General features: G+C 36.4%; 1 protein-coding gene across 7 annotated transcripts in view; it reads left to right on the top strand.

The window, feature by feature from the left end:
• The window catches only part of NMNAT3 (nicotinamide nucleotide adenylyltransferase 3), a 140,273-nt gene that overhangs the window by 36,778 nt on the left and 82,279 nt on the right, over positions 1–21,216 (top strand). Inside the window, exons 1-2 of one of the 7 annotated variants that reach the window (XM_007493949.3) lie at positions 11,069–11,335; positions 14,764–14,849. The exons of 4 other annotated variants lie outside the window; for them this stretch is intronic. Coding sequence is in view for 1 of the 3 variants with exons in the window: in XM_007493946.3 (XP_007494008.1) it covers positions 11,321–11,335 (15 nt within the window). In the remaining 2 variants the exon portion in view is untranslated. Of the gene's footprint in view, positions 1–11,068; positions 11,336–14,763; positions 14,850–21,216 lie in introns of those variants that run through there. 2 more of the 7 variants (XM_007493948.3, XM_007493946.3) reach the window with 2 other exon arrangements.

The raw sequence follows: 21,216 nt of genomic DNA, 5'->3' as shown, positions 1-21,216 counted from the left end.
GCCTGGGTCCAGTGGCACGAAAAGTCGTTACACCTGGAGACTTCTTCAGCTGCATTGGATGGCCATGTTGTCTTTTGTGCTCCAACACGCTCTAAGCACTCCACAGTGCTTTGCTGCATCGCCCTCTCAGCCATTGAACCTTCTTGTTGGTTTCTTCCGCCTGTTCCGCCAAAGCAGTCTTCACATGCTGGGTGAGCAAAGCCTTGGTTCACCAGGGGTCGATGACCCGATGGCTACCCTCACAAGGTTTAGCCGGCCTGTCGAAGCCATTGCCCAGGGTGTGGCCGCTGCTGCATACTAGCAGCTACTGGGAGCCACAAGTGAGAGCTGGGTGTCAGGTGAGGGTCAGAGGCTGGAGAGCTGCCCTAGGAGGGCACGACAAGCTCTCCATACCAGATACTACCCCTCCCTGAACTGAATTTAGTAGGTATGTATAAAATATAAACAAAAACACAACACAATGAAGTGTAGGTGCACAATAACTAAGAAGGAAGAAAGATTCCTAGTACAGTAGTGATACTCACTTTCACCTTGCCAGTATCTCTAATTGTAGTGTTGTTGATTTATCTACAAATTCACTAGGGAATTGAAAGAAAAAGGCAAATGTAAGAGTTAGAACTGTGAATTTCTTCTTTCAAATATACATTTACTTAGCATTGCTGGCCTATCTCTGTAATGATGTCTTGGAGTTAAAGTATGTATGTCTTATACCCTCTGGATCTGAAGCCAATTCATAAGATCATAGACCTGAATAAGAAGGAATCTTGGAGACCATTTAGTTCAACCTCAACTTTTACAGAAGAGGAGGCTGAAGTTCAGAGAAGTAATTACTTGCCCTCTGCACATAGTCAGTTCCACTGACTACAGATCAAAAATTCTTAGGATCCCTAGTTTACCTCCAAACCCCAAATCAAGTATCATATTCTACATTAAACCTTTTCTGATATTTCCTTGCTGCACATGCTCTCCCTCCAAAATTTTTATTTTGTATTTATGTTTTTATTTTGTGTTGTGTTTCTTTGTTTTGGGGACAAGGATAATAGCATTTTAAAAATAGGAAGAGAATAATGGAGAGCCAATGTGGGTCTTCCTCTCACCTCACCTCAATCAGACTTCATGCCTATATTTTTTTATGTATTTATATATGTACATACCATCTTTGCTGACAAATGATAAACACCTTGAAGGCAAGGACTCTTTTTTTTTTGTCTTTGAATTTCCAGTGTTAATTTGTTAATGTATTGATTTTTCTATACATATTTTATTTCCACTCCAGTCTCCAAGCCTTTTGTAGGGAAGAAAATATTATAATGCTTTTGCCTTTGGCATTAAAATTGTTCATTGTAAAAATAGTAATCATTCATTCAACCTGCAAAAGATAGTAATTAGATGCCTGCTCTGAACAGAGTGCTATAGTAAGCCTTTATGTGAGACATAGCACCTTCCCTTCTGGAACTTAAAGTCCAGTAGGGGGACATGACACAGACACAAATGAGTTTCATATAAAATATCCAATAAATCCCCTAGAGTCATGAAATACAAAAAGACATGTGAAGTTAAGGTAAGCCTGACTCAGAGATGGGAAAGCACAGGGTACATTCAGAGGACAGAGGGTTATAACATAACAATAGCTAGCATTCATATAGTGCTTTAAGGTTTACAAAATACCTTACAAATACTATCTCATTTGATCTTCACAACAAACTTTGGAGGCAGGTGCTATTTAGTAAACCCAGTTTACAGATGAAGAAAAATAAGGCAGAAAGAGACTAAGTGATTTCCTGAAGGTCACACAACCAGTAAGTATCTGAGTCTAGATTTGAAATGTGTAAGTAGAGCAACTAAGTGACCCAGTGAATAGAGTCTAGAAGAGTCATCTTTCTGAGGTCAAATCTAGCCTCAGACACTAGCTACGTATAACTCTGGGAAAGTAATTTAATTCTTTGCTTCATTTTCCTCATATATAAAATGAGCTGGAGGAGGACATAACAGATCATTCCAGTCTCTTTGCCAAGAAAGCTCCAAATGAGGTCACAAAAGAGTTAGATATGATTAAAAATGACCTAACAACACAGAATAGGTAAAGGAAAAATTATTTTAAAAGGCTGGAAATATACCATCCTCCTCTGTTGTGGAAGATCTTGAATTCCAGACAAAAATCTTAAACCTATTTGGTAATTGGGGAGCCACTGAAGAACTTTTAGCAGAATAGCATGACTGGTTTACTGTATATAGGTGAATCCGAGGAATGCAAGAATTCTTTTTTTCCCCTTTTTTCTCTATTTTTAAAAATTTTAATTAATTTCAAATACTTTTCCATGGTTACATGATTCATGTTCTTTCATTCCCCTCCTCCCACCCCCTTCCTATAGCCAATGAGCAGTTCCACTGGGTTTTACATGTGCCATTGATCAAGACCTATTTCCATATAATTAATATTTGCATTAGGGTGATCCCTAGAGTCTGCATCCCCAATCATATCCCCATTGACCCATGTAATCAAGCAGTTGTTTTTCTTCTGTGTTTCTACTCCCACAGTTCTTTCTCTGGATGTGAATAATGTTCTTTCTCATAAGTCCCTCAGAATTGTCCTGGATCATTGCATTGCTGCTAGTAGAGAAGTCCATTACATTCGATTGTACCACAGAGTATCAGTGTCTGTGTACAATGTTCTCCTGGTTTTGCTCCTCTCACTCTGCATCAATTCCTGGAGGTCCTTCCAGTTCACATGGAATTCCTCCAGTTCATTATTCCTTTTAGCTTAATAATATTCTAACATCAACAGATACCATGATTTGTTCAGCCATTCTCTAATTGAAGGGCATCTTGTTTTTTATTTTTTTGCCACCACAAAGAGTGTGGTTATAAATATTTTTTGTACAAGTCTTTTTCCTTTTTATCTCTTTGGGGTATAACCCCAGTGGTGGTATGGCTGGATCAAAGGGTAGACAGTCTTTTAGTGCCCTTTGGGCATAGTTCCAAATTGCCATCCAGAATGGTTGGATCAATTCACAACTCCACTAGCAATGCATTAGTGTCCCAATTTTGCCACATCCCCTCCAACATTGATTAATTTCCTTTGCTGTCATGTTAGCCAGTCTGCTAGTTATGAGGTATACCTGCAATGAGGTTTACCTGTTAATAGAGGGTTTGGGGATGGGACCAGATGGATAGGTTTGGACCAGTATCAGAAGATTAACAGGGTTTTGGGAAGGCCTAAAAACTCAGCCAGGCAGAGCCTGACTCTAAGATGATAAACAAAGACCACTCAAATAAAATGGGAAGTAGGTTTAATAAAAGAATAAAGTAAAAGGGTATTGGATAACCTATAGCTAATTTGTCTAATAGCCCAGGATCTAATATCTCTTCACAGAGATTTCTTCAGTTATTTTTCCTACCCTAATCCTCCCTAACTGCCTAAATCCCCAGTCCCTGACCTTGGCTAAACTAAAACTAAACCCCCTCTTAGCTGGTATTAAGGAAAGGATCTGTGTAAGCCTGATAGGCCCCAGGGAAGGTCCTAGGCCCAAAAGGACCCTGATCTCACAATCGGATGCCAGATGATTCAGGATCACTAGGAACTGCAGATAAAGCCGATCAGCAAAGCAAGCAAAATAGCAGAGCAGTTGAGTAGCGGGACAGCAAAACAGGAAAGTGAATTCAGGGTAGTATAGGGTAGTATCAGCCACTAAGGAAAAACAGCCTGTCTCTCCAGGTCAAACCAGAGAAAGATCCCTAAGCCTCAGTTAACTGTCTCTCCTTTACTTTCCCATTCTAGAATCCTCTCCCTCTTAGTCCCATGCCTCTGCAACTTGCTCTAACCTTCTCTTGCTTATAGCATACCTCAGAGTTATTTTGATTTGCATTTCTCTAATTATAAGAGATTTAGAACACTTTTTCATGTGCTAATTGATAGTTTTGATTTCTTTATCTGAGAATTGCCTATTCATGTCCTTTGCTCATTTATCAGTTGGGAAATGGCTTATAAAGCAAGAATTCTAAACTTGCACTTGGAGGCCAGTGACTCCCCAGGGTCTCCATTCACAGATTTAAGAAAGCATATGAACTTTGATGGGGAAAAAATTACATCTTTATTTCAATATAATTAGTTTCCTTTGTAATCCTATGTGTTTTATTATTCTATACATTTAATAACATCCTAAAAAGGATTCACCAGGTTTTTAAAGGAAGCTGTAACACACATATACACACAGGATAGGAAACTGTGAAAGGGAAGGAGAGTTGAAGTGAGAAGTGCTATTTGGACACTTATTTTGGAAGGCAAATGAAGTAGAGAAGCATTTTAAAAGGTGGAGCTTCCTCAAGACTAAATTCAAATGTCACTTCCTTTATGCAGTCTTTCCTGGTCCTCCAGTAGTTCTTTCTCCAGATTACCTTATGTTGTATTTACTTTTCTGGAAATTTGGTTCTATTCCCTGTGGCATGTAAGCTTCTTGAGAGCAGGAACTGTTTGTATTTTTGTCTTTGTATTCTCAACTGTCAGTACAGTCTTTTGTACAAAGTATATGTTCAATAAACATTTGTTGAATTGAAATGCTTTGTCTTTGAAACCAAGAAAGCAACCAAAGTGTAGATGGAATCTATATGAATTAAGAAAACATTTATTAAGTGCATGCTACCTGATAAGCATGGTGCTAAATCCTGGCGAATACAAATAGAAAAAATGAGATAGTCATTAATCTCTAGGAGCTTACTCTGGGGTAAACAGTACATAAAACAAAGTTTAGCTACAAAGTTTAGATAGAATACCCCCAGGCTATTTGGAATGCCTGCAGTCAGGTGGTAATGCCCAAGGATCTGCTGGGCATAGAGGCAGAGCAAATTGATAAAGTTTGCAGGGGAGCCCTTCGTCTCACTGAAAGAACTATAGTCGATGACTTGCATCTCATCCAAGCGATGCCTGAACTCATCAGGTGAGCCTCAGGCTTATGGAGGGACTGAAGGGAAAGCAGGAAAGGAGGATACTCCTAATGCCAGCTCCACCTTTCCTTCCTGAGTGGTATCTTGGGTGAAAGGGGTGGGAGAAGGGGAATATAAATGGGGAGGATACACCTGGTAGTGGCAATGTTTAAGTTTAGGACTTGAAAGGACTGTAGGGATGTGTTCAATCCTCTCATTTCACAGATGAGGAACTGAAACCCAGACAAGTAAATTGATGTGTCCATGATCATCCAGATAGTTATAAGGGGCAAGACCATGATTTGATCTCAAGTGCTCTGATTCCACATCCCACATTCTCTCCACAGCAGCATAAGGAGTTGGACAGCAAGAGACGATGGAGGCCAAGGACTGAAAGATCAATTAGGAAGTCATGGAGATCACTGGCAGGGTCAAAAGACTGATTGCAATGTGGCGAGAAGAGAGTTTAAGAGACAAGTAGAGAAATTGTTAAAGAAGGGTAGTACTGAAGGGGAGAAAAGGGATGAGAATTTATTTGGATTAGGCAAAATACGCCTTTTTTTGTTTGTTTGTTTTGTTTTATTTTTAAACGGAGGAAACGAGTGAATGGGCTGAAAGATTAGAGAGGGAAGAGAATTTAAGGCACAGGAGGGAGAGGAAATATCTGTTGGAGTAAGATCTGAACAAATCAGGAAGAAACAATCAAATATACACGTAGAGGAATTATGCTTAGTAAGGAGTAATAGTTCTTCTCCATGACGAGAGGGAAGGGAGAAGGTAGTAAATGAAATTAGTGTTAAGGGGACTCACAAGCAGTGACTTCGATCTTCCCAGCAAAATAGGATCCTGAAGTATTTGTTTTAAGTTTGTGAGAATAATCCGTCTAAGGAGGAATGGATTAAGCTGAAACCCTCTCACCAATAACAGCCATGGGCAGCATCTGTTTGCATAGGAGCTTTGGCAGGAAGCAGATAATTGCCTATCAAAAGCAACTGAGCAATATAGCCTCATTTTGAGAGTAGAGGCAGGAAAACGGACATACATAAATTAAATTTAATACATAAGAGACTCCAACAACTAAGTCCACAGTGTAGCAAAGACAACTTTGCCAGAGTTAACCACGGGCACTATCACCATTGCAAACACTAACACAAGATCACTTCAGCAAATATAACTGGAAGAGAATTTGTCAGGATCTGCAGAGTACACTTTGTGTTTGCTGTTTTTATCAGTGACAAATTATGGCTATATATTTATAAAGTGCACATTAGTTACCCTTCCTGAAGGTGAAAAGACGGACTTTTGTTGGCCTGCCTTGAACAGTAGAAAAGTCTTCTATCTTCCTGGACTATGTATCCTGGAAGTGAATGAACACTACCAACCTAGAAAATACATAGTAGTGATTGAGAATGTACGTTACCTAAACATCTCAAATGAAGCAGGTATTAAATTCTTGGTTTCATTATGTTTTCATTTCTTATATAACAATAGCTACATTAAATTGACTGATTAAGGCCCTAAAGGAGACTACTAGGGTTCCTCTAGTCATGAAAGATTCGCTGTAAGTATAGGTGAGCACCCATATTTGAAAAACTCCTATTAGAATAGCTATACATACTTAATGCTTATACATCCCACTCTGCCTTGCAATTGAAAAAAAAATGTGCTCTGGCTGATGCATCTACACAGAAACCTTACTACCATGCCCATTTTCTTTATTATCCCTTCCCTGGGCCCTTTCTTCCCTTATAAAAGTGTATTATATAGTTAGGTAAAATATGTTGGTAAAGGTTTCATTTGTTTGACAATATTCCTTACATTTATAACATGCCCTATCTTGGTAAAACCTGCACGTATGCATACACATTTGAATGTGTTTCTACATATCCTTATGTATGTATATATGCATGCATCCATCATATATGTATATAATTTCTTATTGGACATTTACTTCCAGTAAACAATTAGTGATGCAGGTCTGAAACTGATGAGGGATAAATACACACATATTCATGTACATCCACTTTATGTCTATATATATATATATATATACACAAGATTATATTTTATATAATATATGTGTATGTGTTCATAAAGTTGTATATGTATATACTAGTGCTAGATATATTCATATATGCATATCATTTATGAGATTATATTATAGATCATACATATTGGATTGTATTCTGTATAATGACTAAATTTGTATGTGAATACATGTGTAATATGTATATCGGATGTGTTATATACATGTATATATATAATTGTATTCTCTATCCTTTATGACAGGTTATGCTATATGTATAGGTATGTATAGGTATATATGTGTATATATATATATAGGTATATAGGTATAGGTATAGGTATGAGGAAGAGTTGTATATAGTGTGTGTGTACTGGTGCTAGATACATATATACACACATACATATCACATATATTTAGGAGATGATATATCATACATAATGGATTATATTCTATGTAATGACTATGAAGGTGTATATTGATATGTAATATCCATTATATATAGGGATATGTGTACATACACACACACACATATATATACACATAAGATTGAATTATATATCCTTTATGATAGATTATATATAATGTATATGGGGGGGAAGAGAGAGAGAGAGAGAGAGAGAGAGAGAGAGAGAGAGAGAGAGAGAGAGAGAGAGAGAGAGGGAGGGAGGGAGAGAGACACAGAGAGAGAGAGAGAAAGAGAGAGAGAGAGAGAGAGAGAGAGAGAGAGAGAGAGAGAGAGAGTTGTATATATACACGTGTGTGTATTCAGTCTCAGTCAGCCTCAATCCTGCATTAGCAATTGCTATTGGGCATTTCAGACTGGATGGCCCTGCCAGTGACATCTTAAACTTAGCATGTTCAAAACTGAATTAATTATCTTTCTTCTCAAACTTTCCTCCAAACTTCCCCATTTCTGGCAAAGACACCTCTATACTTCTAATCTCCTAGATTCTTAATTTCATTGTTGTCCTATATCTTTGCGTCACCCCCCATATCCTATAAGTTGCCAAAATCTTGCTGTTTCTCTCTTCAAATCTCTCACAGGTAACCCCTTTACACACATCACCTCTCACTTGAATTATTGCAACAGCCTCCTAAATTTTTCTCCCTGTCTCAAGTCTGTCTCTACCACAATTCATCTTCCCCTCTGCTGCCAAAATAATTTTCCATAAGCAGACATGACTCCCCTATTCATTCAGCTCTGATGACTTCCTATAACCCCTAGGATAAAATGTAAAATCTTATGTTGATCTTTCTAATCCTGTCCCAACCTAGCCCCAAATTAGATTTCTAGCTTCATTAGACATTATTCTCCCTGAACACTTTAAGTTCCAACCAAACTGGCCTTCTTTCTGTTTTCACATTGTTCTCCTCCCTTCTCCATATCTTTACACCAGCAGCCCTACATACCTAAAATGCACTTTCTTCAAAACAACCTTTATATAACTGTTTCATATATATATATATATATATATGCTTATTCTCTATATTTATGCTGTATAATGGCTGGCATTTATATAGTGCTTTGAAGTTTGCAAAGTATTTCTGAGGTGGATGTTGTTATCCACATTTTGCAGATGAATAAAACTGAAGCTGTAGTTAAGGAACTTCCCCAAGCTTCTACAGCTAAAGTGTCTGAAATGAAACCGTTGGAGTGTGATTGCAGATCAAAACATTCCATTTTTCACTTTATTCCCTTCATGAGTTTTTTTTCTTATGTGTGCAATATGTGTCTTCTTTCACAGCATATGTATTGCATGATAGCTTTGGTATAACCTATACCACATTATTTAGTACCTGGAGGGCAAGGAGAGAATCTGAATTGTAAAATGTCAGATAACAATTAAAAATAGTTTCTACATGTAATTGAAATAAATTTTAAAAGTTAAAAAAAATAAAGTGTCTGAAATGGTATTTGAGCTCAGTCCAACACTATTCACTTTGCCATCTGGTTTGACAAATATATGAATTTGTCACACACACAAAAAAGGGCAACTAAATGGTTCAGTATGGGGCCTGGAGTCAGGAAGACTGAGTTATAATCTGACCTCAGATATTAGCTTTATGACCCTAAGCAAGACACTTAATCTTTGTTTGCCTTAATCCAGTGGAGAAGGAAATGATAAACCATTTCAGTAACTTTGCCAAGAAAAAATAGTCCACAGAGTCACCGAGAGTCAGACACAGCTGAAAGACAATAAGAACAAAAAATTTGTCAGAAAATGGAAAAACCTTTATGCCTGTTAACTTTCCAAAAAGCCCAAAATGTAGATGAAGTGGGAATCAGAGCACTGAAGAAAGAAGGAAGGAAGAGATGGAAAATTAAGTTGCTCTGCCCCCATTTATTGATGGATTTGTCCTTAGTGTCAGCAGATGATTGCCCAGGTCTTGAAGACATGTCTCCTAAGAAACCCAACTCACCATTCAACAGGAGATCTAAGACACCTATGCCACCCTTTCTAGGACAAGCTGGCTATGGAATGTGTACCTTTAGAAGTATCATTTAGCAAAAGTGGAACTAAGAACACATAGGTGTGTTTATGGTGTTATATCTTGCAGAAAGAAGAGTATAGTATCTTGTTGCAGTGAATTTCTCAAAGAGAGACTTATCACCCTTATTATCTTGGTATTGCTTGACATAGGTTTTGCTTCTCAACCAGAGGCTATGAATTAAATTCTAGGACCTCCAAGGAGAGGAAATACAATTCTGAGAATTAATTCTAATCAGTGAAGAAAAAGCACTTACTAATGAAATAAAAAAAAAAACAAAAGCCAGCCTTTATATGGTGCCTTAAAATGTAAAAAGCATTTTACACACATTAACTCATTTGTTACTCTTGGAAACCCTGTGCAATTATTATCCCACTTTTACAATTGAGGAAACCAAGACAAAGAAAGATTAAGTAACAAAGTAGGATATTTTGAGGAACTGTATTTCCAAGGATTCAGAGAAAAAGAGGTTATCCCAGCATCTTAACATTTTACAAGGTATGTCATCCTAAAGAGGGAATAGGAAGCTCTTATGAATGAAATTTCAAAGGCACAAACACAATTAGGTTCAAAGAAGGGAGAAAAAAACATTGGCAAGCTGTCTAAAGAGAGACTTATTGACCAAGTTTGATTTGGAAGGATGTGAATTGAAATGGACCCCAGAGTAGATAGTGGAATATAAATACAAAAAAGGAGTATGTTTCATAAGAATTGCCATGCACCCTAAAATTGAACATGAGCTGTATCCAAATGAGCTCTTTTCTTTTTTAGCTATGTTAGGGAGAAGAGGGAGGTCAAAGTAGAACTAGAAATAGAAATTTCACTACTCAGGATGGATAAGATGATGATAACAGATGAAGTCAGAACCATTTAGCTCTGATTTTGCTTCTGTTTTTTCTCCAAGGATAGTGAGTTCAAACCAGGATGAATATTGTTGTTCCGTCGTTTCATTTGCATCTGACTCTTCATGACACCATTTGGGGTTTTCTTGGCAAAGATACTGAAATACTTTGCCATTTCCTTCTGCAGCTCCTTTTATGGATGAGAAAACTGAGGCAGAAAGAGTTAAGTGGTTTTGCTTAGGGTCACATATGGCTATTGTGTCGGAGACTGGATTCGAACTCATCTTCCAGTGTTCTATCTACTATCCCTGCTACCTAGCAGGCCAAGCCAGAAAGAATAAGAACAACCAAAAAAATTGTTTACCAGGGAATTGAGTTCAGGTCACCAGGACCAGACAAACTACATCCCAAGATATTACAGTTGCCAAGCTTGCTATCTTTGATCTTTGAAGAATCATGGAGAATGAAAGACGTCTTACCATATTGGTAGCACACATCACATACCACATTGGTAGCACACAATTTTCCTTAAAGATGTCAGTCTAAATCACACCATACAAATCTCAGCACCCCGATAAATTTATAAGGTTCTTAATCAGAAATCACCAATCTCTACTCTCCCAAAATGAAAATTAGGAATTACTTTTCCGCCCATATCAAGGTATCACAAACTTCCCCCAGCTAATATTAGTTTTCAATATTAAATGTATTTTCAAAAAAGGTAAGACAATAGAATTTTCAAACTGATCCAGAGAGTTTTACTTCAAATCCAGGAAAAATTCTAGAACATACTGTTAAAGGAACAGTTTTTAAGCATTTTAGAAAAGAAGGTAATTATCACTAAGAAGTAGCATGGTTTCTTCCACAGTAAGTTGATTCTTCTTTCCTTTTCTGACCGAAGTACTAGAGTAAGAGAATTCCATGCCAAACCTGGGATTTCAGCAAAGCCTTTGACAGTTTCTAATGCTACTTTTGTGTATGAGATGAGACTTGGGATTTCAGCAAAATATTTGAAAAGGTCTTCCATGTCCTTGTGAACAGGATGGAAAGATATGAGGTAGGTGTTAGTACATTTAAGTAAATATGGAGCTAATTGAATGACGGAATCCAAAATGTAATTAGTCATTAATGAATCATTGTCAACTTTGACTCTAATGGAGTGCTTCAAGGATCTGCACCCTTGAACATGTGCTATTTAACATTTTTATTAAGGGTATGGATGAAGGCATAGATGACATGCTATCAAATTTTTAAATGACACAAAGCTGGGAGGGATTACTTACATGCATGACAGATCTCAAAAGGCTAGAATGATGAGCTGAATCTAATATGAAATTTAATTGAGGATAGATATAATCTTAAAAATTAATACCACAAGTATAGGATGAGGGAAGTGTGGGTAGAAAATAGATTGTGAGGAGACAGCTAGGCAGCTCAGTGGAAGAGTGCCAGGTTTAGAGAGGAGAAGACCTGGATTCAAATTTGGCCTCAGACACTAACTATGTGACCCTGGGCAATTTGCTTAATCTCCCATTACCCAGAACCAATACTTAGAGTTGATTCTAAGATAGAAGGTAAGGGTTTTTTTTTCAAAAAAGAAAGAAAACAGGCTATGAGAATAAGCTCTGGGAATTTTAGTGAACTACAATGTTTATATGTTTCAACAGTGTGACAATGAAACCCCAAAGGTAGGACATATGTCAGCCCCATTAAGAGAGGCATGATGGGACATAGCTTGGTGACTTGGTGGATTGAAAGCCAGGCCTAGAGATGGGAGGTCCTGAGTTCAAATGTGGTCTCAGACACCTCCTAGGTGTGTGACCCTTAACACTTAACCCCAACTGCCTCGTCCTTACCACTCTTGTTTTGAAACCAAAACACAGTATTGATTCTAAGATGGAAGGTAAAGGTTTTTGAGAATAACCCCAGAGACTATTCCACACAAAGAAGTTTATTTTTGAAAAGAGAATAATTAATAGGGACTTGCTCTGCTTGGCCCCAGAGGGCAGAACTAAAAGAATTTGTAGTTTCAGAAAGGTAGAGTTTGGCAAGACAGAAGGAAAAATTTACTAATAATTAAGGCTTCTCAATAGGGCATGTGTAACATGAAATTGCAGTGAGTTCTACTTCACCAAAGATCTTCAAGTTGATGTTAGGTGAACATTTACTGGGATTAGGAGCATTCCTATTCATCTATTTATTGGTTGTTCGAAATTAGTCATCAAGCACTTATTAAGCTGTACCAGTCACTGGGCTAAGTATAGGGAATATTGGATGAATAAATGAGTCAACAAATAAAACCCTTGAGGTATATTCCAATTCAGAGATTCTGTGATTATTATTCTGTGTAAAGGAGAGATCATTTCCTATTGGGATCATTAGGGAAAGAAAGCTACATAAAAGAAGAGATAGGATATAAGCTGTGCCTAGAAAGTGGATAAGATTTTAATAGATGGAAAAGAAATAAGGGGACATTTCCAGTTTCTGAGAAACAAAAATTAAACAAAGGGGACAGAAAAGTAAAGTTACTTTAGTGGGATAATAGGCCAGCTTAGTTAAAATAAAAAGTTCTTTAGAGCAGTATTGGGAGATGACTGGAAAGTTCTGGGGAGATGCCACACATAATTTTTATTCTTTACAGGTAATAGACTGGAATTTTCTGAGCAGAGGATTAATATGATGAAAGTGGCATTTTAAGAAGTTTAATCTGGTGGCAGTGTACATAAAAGATTAGAAGAGACAGAATAATGTAGGAAGAGATTTTTCCAAAATATTTGGGGAGATTGTTGCTAACTAGATCCACCGTGAGACATAGTAAGTATATGATTGCATTGGACATGGAAAGAAATAGCTGTGAAGACTTTGGGAAGCCGGACTGGACAGGACAGGACTTGGAAGAATGAATCCTACTTCACTACTTCTTATTCTCCTTTGTTAGATCTTCATCCAAGTCATGTCTCAACCTAGGAGGCTCCACAGATTCTTTCCTGGTTCCTTTTCTCATCTACTTCTATACCATTTCACTTAGCGATTTCGTCAGCTCCCATTGATTCAGTATTGCTAATGATTCTCCAATCTATTTATCTAGCTCTGACTTCTTTACTGACCTTCACTTTACTTCTCTACATGCAAGATTAGACATCTTGGACTGGATGTCCTGTATACATATTAAGCTCAACATGTCTTAAAATGAACTTTATCTTTTCCCCCAAACCCTCCCCTTTTCCAAACTTCTTTATTACTGTTGAGGGTATCATCATCCTCCCAGTCTCCTAGACTAGGTCATCCTTAGCTCTTCTTTCTCTATTAATTTCCAAATCCAATCTATTGCCAGGAACTATCAATTTTACCTATGAAATATCTCTCATATATGCTACTTCTCTCCTTCATTACTGCCCCCACTCTGCTACTGGCCTTTATCACCTCACCCCTGGACTATTACAATAACCTGCTAGAAGTTCTCCCTGCTACAAATTTCTCCCCATTCCAATCCATCTTCCACTCAACTGTCATTGTATTCTTCCTAAAGCATATTTTGCACCCCATATTTGGTAAACTTCAATGTCTCCCTGTCACCTCCAGGATCAAATATAAAATCCTCTTTGGCATTCAAAGCCCTTCTTAGCAGGCCTCCCCCTCCTCTCTTTCCTGTCTTTTTACTTCTTATGCCTCTCCCACCTCCAAATGTTCTGTGATCCAGTAACAAGACCCTCAATCTCTCAACTCTGGGTATTTTCACTGGCTGTGTCCCATACCTGAAATTCTCTCTTTAACTCTGCCTCCTGGCTTCCCTTGGCTTCCTTCAAGTCCTAGGTAAAATCCCACCTTCAACAGGAAGCTTTCCAATCTATCTTATTTCTAGTGTCCTTCCTCTGATGATTGTCTTCAATTTATCCTGTAAATTGTTTGTACTTAGTTGTTTGCATATTCTCTCCCCCACTGGATTGTGAGCTCCTTCCAGGAGTTTGAATATATTTTGTTTGAATGATAAGTTTGAATGAATTTCTTTAAATATTGACTGATTTGATCTCCACGCTGTATAAGGGGCTCCTAAAAGTCTTCTCCACCACCTCAGTCCAACCTATACAAACATACGTTGCTACTGGGTTTTTGCTGGCAAGGTGACATCTCTGCTTTTTGGTATGCACATAGTAGGTGCTTAATAAATGTTTATTAACTGGCTGGATGAATCACTAATAGCATAAGAAAAAGGAATATATCAAAAATATTTGAGATTTATTCTCATGTTGCTTAAACTGATTAAGTCCTTAATTCATTCCCATTAACAGAATTAAGGAAGTTGGAACTGGAAGCTGGTTTGTAGATAATTGGTTCTTCTACTAGGAAATGTTTCTAGGTCACTTCATGGTCTCTTGTTTGCTAGTGCATAATATTGATTTTCCTGCTTATCTGTACAGCTGCTTAGCCTATTGCTTTTCTTGTAACTTTATGCTCCTTAACTTTGTCTTGTGTTCTGAATTTCAGATTCACTGCTTTTGATGTGACCTCTGATACAAGTAGTCAAATAGGAAGAAAGAAAATGCTGTTGTTTCTGGCAGCATACATGTCCTGTGAGTTTTTCTTTCCTTTCTTTCCTTCCATTCCTCTTTCTCTCTCTCTGTCTTTTTGTCTCTCTTTCTCTCTCTCTCTCTGTCTCTTGCACTGTTTCTGTCTCTGTCTCTCTATCTCTGTCTTTCTCTTTTTCTTTCTCTCTCTGTCTCTCTCCTTTCCTTATCTTCCTTTCTGAGTAGCTTACTTATTAGGGATAAAAGATATTTCTTTGAACTTCTAAATATTTGATGTTCTGCAGTATGCATTCATTTCTCTCCATATTATGGCAAATGGATATCAATATCCATCCAAAGATACTTTATTTCTTGAAAAGAGTTGAACCAGATAAACTACTTTGTGTATTAATTTATTCTGCAAGTATTTATTAAGTTCCTACTGTGTACTAGTCTCTGGAAATATAATAACCAAAAAAGAAACTGTGAATGGCTTAAGGAATTTACATTCTGCGAGAGCTGGGGCTAAAGGTGTGGGAAGGGGGAAATAATAATGTACACATACGTAAATACACAAAACATACAAAGTAAATGCAAAGTAATTTCTGTAATGAGGGATGATGCAAACAATTTAAAGCACTTGTAGAAGTCAGCATTTGAGCTTTCCCTTAAAAGGAGTTAGGGATTCCAAGAAGTCTAGTTGGGGAAACTTCCAAAATCACATATAATCATGAAAGCCAAGAAATTCTGATTTGTTGAAGAGGAAATATGATACAAGTGTAATATTAGTCACATTCTTATTTTTCACTTGGAAATTTATTCGTTACATAAAATATGAGACTTATTTGTTGAGTGGATCAGAAAAAGGAAACTGAAGTTACTGATTCCAAGAAAATTTCATAGTTGTCACCAGAATTCCTTAAAACCTATAGTATACAGTAAAAAATAAAAATTAAAAATTACAGTTTTCACTGTTCTTTCATAGATATAGGTATATAAGGCCAATCTAATACAAAGTATTGGCTGTCACTCCCAGTGCCTCCTAATCCTCTTCCCCCTCTATTTTTTTTTAATAGAAAAGAACCCAATAGCAGCCATTTTCTTTGTAGTATTGGTTTCTGCCAATTTATTCTATCTAGGAGGCATGTTTGCATTTTCAACTTCAGGCTGTAATTAAGGAACAAATAACATTGTCTCCATTAGAGGGATTTGAAGTAGCAGTAGGCAAACAAGGGAAATATTTGAAGGATTAAGGAGATTTTTCTGATCACTGAAATTATGCTATACCTACTCTTCCTCAGGCCCTGAAGGCAAGCTGGCTTTAATCAAAACAGGTAGAAGGCAAAGTCTTAAAGGACAATATGGTTTTTAAATAGGCAACATGGCATAGCAGAATGAACTATTAATTTAGAGCCAGAGGAAGTGAATTTGAACCCTGGATCTGGTACTTACAATCTTGGAACCTTGTTTGTAACCTTGTAGTAACTTGTGTAACCTTGTTTAACCTTAGAGAAGTATTTTAACCTTTGGGTCCTAAATTTCCTGATATGTAAAATAAAGGTTGACTAAATGAAGACTCTTGCATTTCCAAATCCAGGATTCTGTGATCCTCCCAGACTCTCACCATTTTTCCCCTAGCAAAGATAAGTCACATGTGATTGTAGCATCTAGAAATCTTATTCTTGGAAATTCACTGAAGAAGAAGATTCCCTTCCCTACTGGCTTCCCACTGTTACCATTTCAATGCCTCTCCCTCTACATCCACTTAAGTATGTGGTTAACTGCAACCAGATCACCCATAGTTTGAAATCCTTCCAAAACCGATCTCTTGAAACAGTAGCAGAAGGTAGCTGGTCAGACTACTTAGGAGAACCCCTTTAGATGAGTGAGAGTAATAAAAAGAAAATTAGAAAAGAGCACAAAGTTCTGGGATGTCACAAGTTGAAAGTAATATAGAGGCATAGGTAGGGAATCTAGGACCGTTTTCTTTGAAAGTGAGAATATATTGATATCCAACATGAATGTCCAAGATGAGCATTCAGCTTTATGCAGTATTAATGAAAACTTGAAATGATACTAATTATATGTTCTGGGGAGCTAAAGGGGGGGAAAAAAGGTAAGAATTTGATTTTTTTGCATAGAAGGTTTAGTAATTATCATTTAAGTAAAGTTGTTTGCCATTTAGACCTTTTTTCATCAAGCACAATGACAATTATGTTTACTGTTTAATTTACTTGATTGTCAGTTTCAATTTTTAGTTATTGTGCAAATATACTCCACAGACACCACACTACCTTCCTACCTAAACTTTGTTGTTATGTATCCTTCTTAACTTAAACTGTGCTTTATCTACTCCATATCTATGCCCATATTGTTCCTTGAATAGAATATCATCTTTCCTAGTCAAAATTTCACCTAGCCTAAAAGATATAATTCAGAGGTCACCTCCTGCATGAAACTTTCTCTGAGCTTCCTAGTTGGCTATGACCATAGGTTTAGGTATTTAGAGCTGGAAAGAACTTTTGAAATCATCTAATCCAAATTTTGCTTTTACAGAAGAAAAAATTGAGACTCGGGGAGATTACATGAGTGTCAAAGACAGGTTCTGAACACAGGTATTCCTGGCTTCAAGTTCAGCTCTCTATCCATTATCCCAAGTTGCTTCTTGCTTTTTTCTACCTGTTAGGTCTTATGCACTTCTATTCTTATTATCTTCCTTGATTAAAATGTCATCTCCTTGAGGGCAGGAGATGTCTTACTTTTGCATTTGTATCTTAAGGGCTGAGCACACAATAAGCATTTAAGAAATGCTTTTCATTTATTCATTTCAATCTAGCCTTTGTCCCAAAATCACATCATCTCAAAGTTGAATGGAGACCTGTAGCCCATCTGGCCCAAACCATTAATGAATAAAATATCTCTAAAATATACCCATCAAATGGTCATTCAGCCACTGTTCCAAAATCTTTACTTAAGGAGAAAACCATCTCCCAAATGTCTTTTTCTACTTTGGGATAGTTCTAATTGTCTTTCTTTACATCAAGCCTAAATTTCCTTCTATGTCACTTCCACCTGTTGGCCTTTGTAGCCAAGCAGAACAGATATAGCCTCTCTTTCATGTGTCAGCAATTAACATTTCAAGGGGGTCGTTTTGGCCCTTCTAAATCTCATTTCTAGGCTAAATGTGGCACATTCCTTCAACCTGTCATCCTGTGGAATGTTAATAAGAACCTTCACTATTTTGTTCACCTGCTTCTTGATCTCACCAGCTTATTAATGTCTTTCCTAAAATGTTGCACCCCTAACTAAACATTTTACTTCAGTTGTCATCTTATTGAGAAATGTACAACTATGTTGTCTCCCTAATCCTAGATTCTGTGCCTTTCTTAATGCAGCCTAGGACCAAATTGTTTTTGTTTTGGCTATTTGGTCACATAATTAGCACACTGTGAATTTGTAATGCACTTAATTCTCTTCCCCCATCCTTTTCAAATGAATTGCTATGTAGCTATTCTTATGTCTTATACTTGTGGTGTTGGTTTTTTGAATTCATGTAAAATTTAACATTTTTTCTAGTAAATTTCATCTTATTTGAATATGTAGGAAAATTTCTATATAAGCTAGTAGTTGTTAATTTTTCAGTCACTTTTTTCAGTATTATACAATGCAACATTTTCCTATACATTTAGCATCCTCCTTCCACCCCCATCAAATATTAATGAGAATATTAGCAGAAAACAGGAGATTTTCACAAGTAATAGACCATTTCTTTATCATCATACAATTGACTGAAAGAGGTAGTCTACCTGAACTGAGTGAATTCCTTGAGGACATTTAGGTAAGATAGGAGGACATAAGTCTCCAATCTTATTTCACATATTGGTATTAAATACCTATTAGTCTTTTTTGTTTTGTTTTTTTCCAGTCCAAAGATTGACAAAGAATCTACCTCCAGAAAAAATGTTGGAGTCAGAATGTTGATCAATGTATATTATTTTTCACTTTAATTTCTCTTTAGCAGAGAAAACAAAATTAATTTGGGGTGATATATATTCTCACCAGACCATTATCATTGAACACTGCCAGAAAGATATTTTTTATACATAGATTTGGCTGTGCCCCCTTTTTGCAGAAATAAACCTTTATTGACTTCTAGTTGCTTCCTAAGTAAATTTTAGACCCTCTATAATCTGATGTCATCCTGAATTTCTACCATTTCACATTACTATATTCAATCAAAATTGCATACTTTCTCTCCTGCCTTATCCTATTTACATGATCATTTCTGCCTGAAATGCCCTTCAACCTCCTCTTTGTTAAATTCTTACCCATCTTTTAAAATACAGTTGAAAGGCTATTTTATACTTTTACTAATCTCTTTGTTGGTAATATATCATATACTTAGACTCATATGAGTTTGTTTTTTGTTAATCTGAGTTTGGGTTTTCTGTACTCAGTGGTAAGCCCCATGAAAGAAGGGACCATGTCTTTTATGAACTTTGCATTTCCCTCAGTGCCTAGCACAATATTCTCTAAATAGATAATTAATTAATATTTATTTTTTGTTGAAAATTATTGTTAACACTTAACTTTATACTGAAACTTTTAAGCTTGCTCATCAACATAATCAGCTGTTCAAGAAACATGAACATCAACTCACAATTTAGAGAAAAATTAGAAGTGGGGATTATGCTCTACCAAAGAGAAGTCCTAGTAATTAATTCTTCATTTCTAGGTAAAATGTGGGCTCTTGATTTATGTTTAAGTAGCTTTCTCCTATTGTGCCAGGAAATAAATATCCTTTGAAAACATATTTCAAGAGTTTCTATATTACCCCATTTGCTATTGATTATTTGTATTCTCTCATTTCTTATTGGGATCACTTTTGTTATTTTCCCTCTCTGGGAACTATAAGAATAACTCATTTTATCTCTCTCTCTCTGCTTCCTTGAAACACTTGGTTACAATGGCAACTAATTAGCAATTCTCAACAATTCATTAATCCAGGACAGTTTCCAGAAAAAAATGTTGGAGTCAGAGTCAGTTAAAGATCAATGTATATTATTTTTCACTTTAATTTATTTGTGTTTTTTTTATTTTACTATTGACTTTTATATGAGTATTTTCTTACAATAATGACCAATATGGAAGTGGGTTTTGCATAACAATACATTTATAACCCAGATCAAATTGCTTACCATCTCTGAGATGGAGACAATTTGGTTCTTATAATTTCGGGAAATGTTATATTGAAAATTGTCATAATATGTAATTGGGAAAATAAAAATTTTAAAAATACTTCTACTGGAGAGCAGGTGGCTCAGTGAATTGAGAACCAGGTTTAGAGATGAGAGAGAGGTCTTGGGTTCACATCTGGCCTCAGACATTTCATAATTGTGTGATCCTATCCAATTGCTTATCCCTTAACATTCTTCTGCCTTGGAACCATTACACAGTATTGATTCCAAGATGAAAGATAAAGGGTTTTTTTTAAGTACTTGTGCTGAAACAAAGTTAAAATTTCTTTAAAAAACTTTCTTATAGAATTTAACTTTTAGGTAGGGGACTTTGGAAGGAATTTTCTCTGTAAATTTAATAGAAATGAGTCCTGGTTCCAACAAAAATGTAGACAGAGGAAAGATAACTTCCTTCATGTTTTTCTGCAAGTCAAGTCAGCAAACATTTATTAAGCATTTACTATCTGCCTGGTACCATACTAACTGCTAAGAGTTTAAAAGAAAAATAAAAATAGTCTTAATGAGCTCACAAGCTGATAGACATAAACAACTATGAACCAACAAAATATATACAGGATAACTGGGAAGTCACATTTTACCAGATTCTTCAGAACCATTATTCAAAAGGAGAAAACAAGCCCATTCCATCAATTTTCCATTATCCATTCTAGTAGAGAGGGCCAGAAATGCAAATAATTTAGAAAACAAACTAATCACCAATTGACCAGTCTCTTCATTTTGAAACTCTTTTATATTGAATTTTATGATACTATACTATAATTTTTCTTTGTTCCCAGCTCTTCTTCTTCTATTTTCCTCTTTCTTACTTCCATTCTACTTCCTAAATCTAGACATTTACCATAGTTCAGATTTTATATTATTGTGGAGAATGTGTCTTGTAAAAATTGAAACACTATGGTAATGTTAAATATTGTCATTCACATATGTATGACTATTTCCAGCATGTAGAGAGAATCCTTTCTGAAAGCATTAAGGAAATGGCATGGACAAGAAGCACAAATCACAAGTAGGAATGGATGAGTCCCATTGGACTGAGTAATAGTAACTACATCAATGAGATAATGGATCTATTGAAGTAAATAGAGTTCATAGTACTGTTTGAATATCCCCATGGAAATGTCCAGACAGCAACTGGAAATAGGAAACTAGAGGTAAAGATTAGGGAATTATAATTT

This window comes from Monodelphis domestica, chromosome 4 (genome assembly GCF_027887165.1).
Source record: "Monodelphis domestica isolate mMonDom1 chromosome 4, mMonDom1.pri, whole genome shotgun sequence".
NCBI lineage: Eukaryota > Metazoa > Chordata > Mammalia > Didelphimorphia > Didelphidae > Monodelphis > Monodelphis domestica.
Note: the sequence above shows the minus strand (reverse complement) of the source record. Positions and strands in the feature narration are given on the sequence as shown.